The sequence below is a fragment of the Lactuca sativa genome, chromosome 5, assembly GCF_002870075.4.
Source record: "Lactuca sativa cultivar Salinas chromosome 5, Lsat_Salinas_v11, whole genome shotgun sequence".
NCBI lineage: Eukaryota > Viridiplantae > Streptophyta > Magnoliopsida > Asterales > Asteraceae > Lactuca > Lactuca sativa.
In genome coordinates, this window is record NC_056627.2 from 367,789,750 (window position 1) to 367,799,383 (window position 9,634).

The following is a 9,634-nucleotide window of genomic DNA, read 5'->3' on the forward strand; positions in this document are numbered from 1 at the left end:
TACACTACTCCACGTGTCAACAATTAATGCAAATCTTAATGATAACGATCCAATCCAGAGTCTCATAGTGTAACACCTGTAAATCATCAATAAAATTCCACATATATCGCAGTATCGTAACACTACCTTTAAATATAGAACAAATAGAAACTCATTACACTTTTCGATTTTGAAAAGCATAAATTCAACATGAATCAATTATGAATTTTCAAAATTGAAGTGACTGGAAGTTTGTTTTTCACCTAAAATAGATATAGAAAATGCCTACAATCACTTGTTGAGGTTGGGATCATCATGAAGTGTCATGCAAGTGTTTGGTTGAGGAGCATCAAATCACTAGGGGTGGCGATGAGATATCGCATCACCAGAGATCCGAGATGAGTTAGGAATGGTGGGGAAAAGATGTAGAAACTGTTGGATTATGTGTCTAAGCCCATAACTATTTTTGGTATGTACTTGATTTGATTTTGAGCATGGTCCTTTTGAGTTTCCTTCACTCATGCAACTTGATAGGACGACAAGAGGAGAGAAAGTAGAATTTATTATATGAATAATAAATTCATACTCAAAATGGTTTTATTAATATATTACAAGATTAATATATTATTTGGAAATCATATTATTTAATTAGCATTAATCAGAAATTAATTTGGTGATCAAAAGAGACTGATTAAATAATTGGGGTACTGTTATGCAAATCATTGATAGTTGCATAATTGGGCTGATGGACTCCATATAGTGGACCGAACGAAACTTATGGGGAAGCCCATAAGATTTCGTCCATGGGCTCTAAGGAAGGAGTTCATGAGCTGCTTGTTGCCTAAGTTAAGTATTAGGGTTTCCACCTAAAAACCCTAGCAGCCCACACAACTATATATAGACCCCTCTGCTAGTAGAATTCGTCCCTATGAGTTTATATGAAGCCCAAGCCAAATTCTTCCCTTCTCCTAAAGTCATCTTCTTGCATTGAGTGTTTGTGACTCCATTAGAGGTGCGATACTTGGGGTATTTGGCTTTCTGTAGTCAATATCAAGAAGGATTAAACTTGTTATTGCTACATAACAAGAGAGGTAAAGTTTCTAACCCTAATCATATGTCAATTTCAAAACATGTATGCTAGCCATAGGGTTATTTGCTTTGGTATTCAATGTTGTATGTTCAAATCAGAGAAACCTAGATCAAAGCAATTAGGGTTGCATGTACACCATAAGAATGATGTTATGCCCTAAACTCGACAGAAACATGGTGTGGCGATTGCTACCGAAGCATGGAGGCAGGATAATAACAATGCTCGAATCATTTTTAAGAGCAAAAACGTATTTTAGTGATGATGACGATGAATGATAGCAAAAATATAACCCATCAGTGAAGATAAATGAAATAGAATAATTTATCTCTCTATAAGATGCGTTAATTAAAGAGAAAATAATGGAAGGGTAATTTAGTACATTTATATGGAATTTTGAGTTTTAGATAGTTTTTATTTATTAAATTAATTTAAATCTAATTAAATTATAAGTTTGGATATAGACTCGGGTTTTATAGTTCGAGACAAAAAATTTTAAACGATTTTTTCCTTAAAAAAATGACGGTTGACAAAAGTACCCTTAATTTTAAATGTTTTTAAATGGGCTATTACTTTTAAAATTTCTATATTTTCGCTACAAATATATTATTAAAATTTAGATTATAGCATGTGGAAACCAAGCTTACAAAAATATTTAAATTTATATAATAAAATTTATAATCATTAATCAATTATTTTCAATAAATTATTAAATAACCATAATTTTGTAGGATTTTCAGTATAAAAATACAATTAAATTATTCGCAATAATAACCGAACCTTATTTAAAATGAATTTAAATTTATCTTAAAAACCAAAGATCAAATAAATACTTATCTACCTTATTTTTGGTAGAATACAATTTGATTGGACTTATTTTTAAAATATGATTCAAAATAATGCTAGTTTTTAATATATTTTAAACAGATGTCAAACCCGTTGACTTGATCTTTTCATAATTTATATTTTGCTTTTTATTCAACTTGATAGTAATAATTTTCTTATTTAATAATCAATCTGTGTTTATAAAAACTAATTGTATTTATCGCTTTTAAAACTATACCCATAAAACAAGCCCATTTAAATATTACCAGTTCAGGCCCACGATGACGTGGCAAATGTAAACTTTCCCAATCGCCCTCTCTGTCTGGACCGACTCCGCGTTGCTGAGATTTTAGGTGAGTGGGTCCCACCACCGGAAGCAAGTGTGAAATACTATAATAATTTACTTGATGCAGAAGTCTAGGTTTGGGAGAAATCTGAATCCCGATCGTCGGCGACGGAGTTCGATTATCTACATTCGATCTTATTACCAAGATCTCTGCGATTCAATTTCATTTCGGGTACAATTGAATGATTTTCTGTTTGCGAATTTGAGCAAAAATATGTACAATTAGTTCCTTTGCGAATTCAATAAATCTGGCGAACGCAGTGGGATTGAGAGCAAGGTCGTCGTTAAAGCAAGACCTGACCGGAAACGAAGACGACGAGGATTCCCGGCCGTGGCGTCGCCGGTTATTATCGTCGATGAAGATGAAGGTTTCGTTCGCCTTTACATGGTCGTCCGCCGCTCGCGCCTTTCTATTTTTTATTCTTCTCGCTGTCTTCGCCTTTGCATGTTACTCTCTCCCGGTCGAAAAGGTTATGCCTCATTATACTTTTTCGGTATCTGCTTTTACTGTTTAGAACATTGTATATGGTTAAGTTCAGAACAATAGAATTATTTTTTTGAAAGGTTTATTGCTTGTGAATACAGGGTTTTGAGAATAAATTGACTGAAATAGACGTCAGATTACGTATGAGAGCTTAAATTCAATGGTTATGGAAACAAATTCGAAACAAGAACAGTTAAAGTTTTAACTATAAGCTTCGATTCCCACTTGAATTCCTAGAATATAAGAAATTTTCACATATTCTCTTTACTTTTCTGTAAGAATCAGGAAAACATGCTATGTGTCCTTTATCCTCATGTTATGTTTAATTTGGTCTTGCCAAAACTGTTTATTTAGTTTATTCCCAATATTTGTCATCATTACAATTTATATCTTCTCATCATTTTGATGTTGATTTGGTCTTGCCAAAACTGTTCATTGAGAATCAGGAAAAACATGCTATCTGTCCTTTATTCTCGTGTCATGTTTAATTTGGTCTCGCCAAAACTGTTAATTGAGTTTATTCCCAGTATTTGTCATCATTACAGCTTATGTATGCTCTTCATTTTGATGTTGGTGTTTGCTCGATGTGTTTCTACAGATTTTGAAGAACTTTTTGCTGTGGATTAAGGCAGAGTTGGGTCCTTGGGGTCCACTTGTTCTGTAAGGCATTTCTTGTTTCCAATGTCTTAAGTTCCATTGTATGGAATTATCAACTATTTACATATCAATTGTTCCCCTTGATTATCCAATCAAATATTCTGTCTCATGTTCTCTTTTTCCCTTCAAATTTGCAGTGCTTTTGCTTACATCCCTCTAACAGTATTTGCAGTTCCCGCATCAGTGCTTACAGTGAGAACTGAACTTATTTCTGTTCTTCATTTGTAAAAGTGTAGATGTATGTGTCCTTATGTGCTTGTTTCTAATATATGGTTCAGCTTGGAGGAGGATATCTATTTGGATTGCCTGTGGGATTTGTTGCTGATTCAATTGGTGCGACTCTTGGTGCAACTGCTGCTTTCCTTGTTGGCAAAACAGTATGTTTTTTAATAGTTGAACTCAGCATTTCATAACATGTTGCATATCTGCATCTCAATTTCATATTATTTAAGCACCTCAGGATGCCAAATGATATAATTTACAATCTGTATGATTGGGCATCTATATGAATATCTTATTTGTATTTTTTCATTTGGTCTTGTATATGCACAGATAGGACGTTCTTATGTCATTTCTAAGTTAAAAAAGTATCCCAAATTCCAGGCAATCGCTATTGCAATTCAGAGATCTGGGTTCAAGGTATATGATATGATAAATCAACCATTTAAATAATTCCCATTTGGATTTTTGTTTATTTCTTTTTAAAATGTAAACATGTAATGATTCTATTTGTGACAGATTGTTTTGCTGCTTCGGTTTGTTCCTTTGCTTCCATTTAATGTCTTGAATTACCTTTTATCCGTTACTCCTGTTCGCTTGTGGGAGTATATCTTGGCCACTTGGCTTGGGATGATGGTATGCTCCTTTCAACTTTCCCATAAATTTATTTATTATTTTTTTTTTAAAGTTTTTAATCTTTTGTTGTTGTGTGGTGGGGTTGCAGCCAATCACATTTGTGTTTGTGTACATTGGAACAACTCTCAAGGACCTTTCTGATGTAACACATGGCTGGCATGAGATATCAAAAACCCGTTGGGTAATGTCTCTAAAAAGAACTTGATTTGAAAAAAAAAAAAAAGAAGAAGAGCAAAATGTACATTTCACATAACATCTTCTTTTTCTGTTTTCTGTAATTGCAGATATTTATAGGTTCTGGGCTGATGATATCAGGTAAGTCAAAATCATTAACACATTCATAAGTGATGACATGACTAGTTTATGAAATATGACAATTGTTTTGGTTTTGTTGGTTGATAGTGATAATGATTGTTTACATCATTAAAGTTGCAAAGGCTTCTTTGGAAAAAGCACTGGCTGAAAATGGAGAGATAGATGGGATAGATTTGGATTCACCGGGGCTCCTGCCTATTTTAGCAGATTCAGCACTTGGTTTACATCAACCTCTCATACACACCACTCCAGATGATCTTGTTTGACTCCATTCACTTCACTATATGTAATGTAAATTCTTTCTCCCTTTAGAATATCATATTAACATTAAGCTAGGAAACTTGCTAAAATCAACACACCTCATGCACATGCAATACAGAAAAGAAAGAAAGAAAAAACTTCTCTAAGTTTAGTTCGCTGACCCGTTTTTTCTTTGAATCAGCCCCCACTTGTTTGTAGTTTATATACAAAATCCGTAAGTATCTATGTAAGGTGTTGTTTGTTTTAAAAGTTTTCCCTCATTTGTTTTTTTTTCTTTCATTCTCCTCAAATGGGACTTCTTTATCTCAAATATTACTTGTTACATACACAAATCAAGGTTTCCTTCATTATTGTTGCATGTGATCACACATGATCAATTTGATCAGATACCCATGTGTGATGTGTCGTCATCAAGGTAGTTGACAACTCCATGCACAAATATGACGACTTAAACATATAATAACCACAATATATGCAATGCATGCCTGTCATAAAAATACTCATTTGACAAAATGTTTGTTTTAGAGTTGCTTGAAGAGTTTGTTATGGCACTCAACACCTTTTGTTAAGTTTTCAGCAAACTCACATTTGTGTTTTCATTGTAATAAATATTTATTGACAAGAGATTTGATTTTATCCTCAAATAAGATAAAGGTCACAATGATGTGAGATGTTCTTATTTTGGAAATCATGTGTGTGACTAGCAGTTTTAATCTCCCAAACATGTTAATATATCCTTCCATATGTTGATTAATCTAAGAATAATTTAAAACGCGACATATAATTCGTAAAAAGTCCAACTTTTGCAAAAAAAAAAAAAAAAAAAAACTCATATTTTACAAGTTGTATCCTATGAACTATATAAAGTAAAGTAACATTTTTAACTAGTCAGACATGTTAATATGTTTAATTAATTAAACTTGAAAAATATGAAACATTACATTTCGTAAACAAAATTCCAAATTCTATGAAAATGTACTTATTTTACGAATTATATCGTATGAGGGTGTCTGGGTGTGACAAAAATAACAGCTTACACTAGCCAAACATCTTAATGTACTAGTACTAGTGTACTACCACTTGGCCACTTGGGTCGCGAATATAAAAATTAATCCAAGCATAACATGCAAACGTGTGATTTCACAAAAAAATTTCAAATTTTTATGGAATATTCTTTTTTGAGAATTAAGACAGAGAAATGTGACCGAACTAGCACAAATGGATTGCGAGTAGGTTTGAACTTGAGAGAATTTCATTAAGATTTGCGAAACAGTCGCACAAAAACCAAACAATAAATGAAAAGATTTAAGTAGTGGAGACTAGTCATATATTTCTTGGAAAAAAAAGTGCTAAAAATGGGAGTACAAAACTTAACAATGTACAAAAGACGATCCAAAAGCAAGATATCACATTAAAATCGCAGCAAAAAAGAGACAAGGGTGAGAACTAACATGTCTTAACTCTTAAAGTCATAACATTAAAATCACAGCAAAAAGAGACAAGGGATTTGGACACATGCGGCCAACCCACCTGATCATACACGACTTCCTGAAACAACCATGAATCAATAATCATGTTATGTTAGTAACAGCAACCCTAGTTCAAGTTTATGTATGATATTATGTGGTTTCAATGTGAATACCCAAATTGCAGCCAAGCGGCGTGAAACTGTAACATCCATTTTCTAAGATTAGATCACTTGGATAACAAAAGTGACGGAAATAATATTTTAAAAGAAATTCGAAAACTTTCAATTATTTTGCATTTTAAAAATGTTTTTTTTTATACACAAAATGAGTGGCTAGGATTGTGTCTTCCCGTCTTACAGAATATATTGGTCTCACATGATCTTAACTATATATATATATATATATATATATATATATATATATATATATATATATATATATATATATATATATATATATATATATATATATATATATATATATATATATATATATATATATATATATAGGTTCAGTTGGAATTAAAAATAAAATAGAGATCTTGAGATTCAACCTCAGTCACGTATTTCATATCTGCCTCCCTAACCTCCGTCGTACCGGCGCGTCAGGCGTGATATAATCATAAATGATTATACAGCGTCGCCGGTTCCTTTCTCCCCCGCTACTAACTCCACCACCATAATCGCCACCCCCATCACCATTACCACCACCTCTGACACCAGCCGACCCCACCACTGTCCCCTCCGTTATTTATACTCTCTGTCACCACCACCCATTCTGCTACCAACTGTCATAATCATTTATGATTACTCAATCTGTGAACAGTCATATATGTATAATCATTTAGGTTTAGGCATATACGTATAAACATGTATAATCCTATATGATTATACCTCTCTGCCATATAATCATTTATGATTAGACATACCATGTTGCTGCCGGTACGTTGGAGCATTAGAGCGACAAATAAGAAATATGTGACTGAGGTTGAATCTCAAGATCTTCACCTTTTTTTTTAATCTCAAGTGAACCGTCTCCTATATATATATATATATATATATATATATATATATATATATATATATATATATATATATATATATATATATATATATATATAGGGCCGGTCTTGACGGTGGGCAACACGGGCGACCACCCAGGGTCTATGCCCCTAAGGGGCCCAAAATTTATGGGTTATATACAATATATGTATGTAAAAAAAATTTAACTTATGTGTATATTTGTTAAGGGCCCAAGCCAAATTAAATCAATATCAAATCAGCCCAAGAAACTAATTGGAAGGCTGCTGGAAACACTGCATCTAGGAATTAAGCACAATAGACAACATAAATTAGGGTACCGAATCGACACTTGCACAAACATCAGACACAAATCGACATCTCGTTAGTCGTGTGAATCAGTTATTGTCGATCAAGCCTTGCCGCCTCGTCTGAATAGACATCAGGAGACACCTTCAGACATCATTCTCCACCCTCGATTCTCTTGCCTTCCCCTTCATTTGATTTTATTCCACACACTAGACATATATTTTTGAATTGATTTTCGATTTCTGGTACTGTACAAGCTTCTTATCAAAGCTTCTAATTTTTTATTTAGGGTATGTACAAGCATCATGCGCACATTTGAGGTATGGCCTGATCAAATCTTTTTTGTTTATGATTTTTTTTTTTGTTTCTCATAATTTGTTCTAATCAAAGACTCAAAAAAGTGTAAACCTTCTGATGTTTTGTTTTTGTTTATGGTTTCTGAAATCTGAACTCCATTCTTTTAGAGCCTAAGTTATTTTAGATTTCTGGTACTGTACAAGCTGCTTATCAGAGCTTTTGATCTTTAATTTCTGGTACTGTACAACCATTAGGTGCGAATTGAGGTATGGTTTGATCAAAGTTGTTTTTCTGATTTTTTTTGTTTCTTATTTTCTGCCATCAAAGAATCAAACAAAGTATCAAACACTCTAATTTTTGTTTCTGTTAGTATATCAGATTTCTGATTGTCTGATCTCTATTCTTTCAGCCTCAAACGTTTAAGATTTTTCACTCAATCATGTAATATGTTTGCAGGTTTTTGTATGTAGTTGTATAATCAACAGTTTTATGTTCCAACTTTTTTATGTTTTGTCTCTACTAGTTTTCTGTTATTGATTTTATTTTGCAGCTTGCTAATATTGGTTGTGGTTTAAAATTTGTTGATGTCTCACCTAATAATTACCTAAGGGAATCAATGTAAGAAAAATTAAATGTTTTGGCAATATTATGTTTAGAGAAATATAGGTTAGACAAAATTGATTTCGATAATATTACTAATGATTTTGCATCTTAAAATCTTAAAGATAAGCGTTTTTGTTAGTTGTTTTTGTAAAGGTTGTGGTTATATTATAAATTCAACTATTTTATAAAAAAATATTATTAATGATTTTTGTAAATGATGTCTATTTCAAATCTTTATTATATCATGGCTTTGGAGCCCTTGTTTCTTTGTTGCCCCAGGCCCAAAATATATATGGACTGACCTGTATATATATAAACGGATTTGCTGAGTATCCTTGGAAGCAATTAACTGATGATGAAGATACAAGAGGAGGTAAGTGTATACACCCGACAGACCGACAAACACTTCAAATATTCGCAAACATCCTTTATGGTATGAATGGTATTGTATCAAGCCTCTTTTATTATTGTCTTGGGGTTAGTTTTTAACCCTTACCATGACTTGCGAAGTTTGCAAACTTAACTTTTCTTACCTCATGCCTGGAACCTTGCAGTTGCGGCATATAAATCACTTCCTCTAAAGAACATGGATAACATAACAAATGATTCAAAGCTCATCAAATATTAGAAAATTTTTTGACTTTGATGTCTTTTAAAGGCTTGCATAGGACCGTGAAACTAAATTTGGCAAATATGACCAAAATTTGAAAAATTAAACTTGACAATAATTTCATAAATCAAGAAAATCACATGATTTGACATTTAAAATTGAATATGTAAATATTTACAAATGACCTGAAATTGATAAAAACTTAAAATTAAGGGTTTAAATGGTGAAATTTAGCAACATGTGGGAAAACGTCTTTGCCTATTTGCAATGACCTTAGCATATCAAGAGATTTCCATTCTTATAAGACATACCTCTAAACTCCTACACTCTTGATGGACCAAAAGTTATGTTAAAGTGGGCCTCTTCCCCCTCCTTTTTTTTTCCTTCTCAAACTTGTCCATCAAGGTCTCAACTAAGGGGTCGTTTGATAGTTGCTGATTGGGTTAGAGCTGATTGGGTTAGAAACTGATTGGGTTAGAAATTCTGACTGAGTCCACATCTGACTGAGTTTATGTTGT

General features: G+C 32.7%; 1 protein-coding gene across 2 annotated transcripts; it reads left to right on the plus strand.

The window, feature by feature from the left end:
* The first annotated feature begins 2,275 nt into the window (after window positions 1-2,275).
* Window positions 2,276-5,069, plus strand: LOC111892244 (uncharacterized). 2 transcript variants are annotated; one of them, XM_023888320.3, is made up of 10 exons: window positions 2,276-2,409; window positions 2,499-2,707; window positions 3,320-3,381; window positions 3,516-3,570; window positions 3,657-3,755; window positions 3,931-4,017; window positions 4,117-4,233; window positions 4,322-4,414; window positions 4,518-4,548; window positions 4,636-5,069. In XM_023888320.3, the coding sequence occupies exons 2-10, from the start codon at window positions 2,594-2,596 to the stop codon at window positions 4,812-4,814; spliced, it is 837 nt and encodes a 278-aa protein (XP_023744088.1). In that variant the 5' UTR covers window positions 2,276-2,409; window positions 2,499-2,593; the 3' UTR covers window positions 4,815-5,069. The 2 variants fall into 2 exon arrangements, with proteins under 2 accessions (XP_023744088.1, XP_023744084.1); XM_023888316.3 differs by having other exon boundaries at window positions 2,293-2,707.
* Window positions 5,070-9,634: the final 4,565 nt, after the last annotated feature.

What these genes read in the sequence shown, in the direction of transcription:
- LOC111892244 (XM_023888320.3), top strand. Translation starts at nt 2,594, where the DNA reads ATGAAGATGAAGGTTTCGTTCGCCTTTACATGGTCGTCCGCCGCTCGC. An exon ending in ACTCTCTCCCGGTCGAAAAG is followed by an intron (nt 2,708 to 3,319) that starts GTTATGCCTCAT and finishes GTGTTTCTACAG; the next exon opens with ATTTTGAAGAACTTTTTGCT. An exon ending in AGATATCAAAAACCCGTTGG is followed by an intron (nt 4,415 to 4,517) that starts GTAATGTCTCTA and finishes CTGTAATTGCAG; the next exon opens with ATATTTATAGGTTCTGGGCT.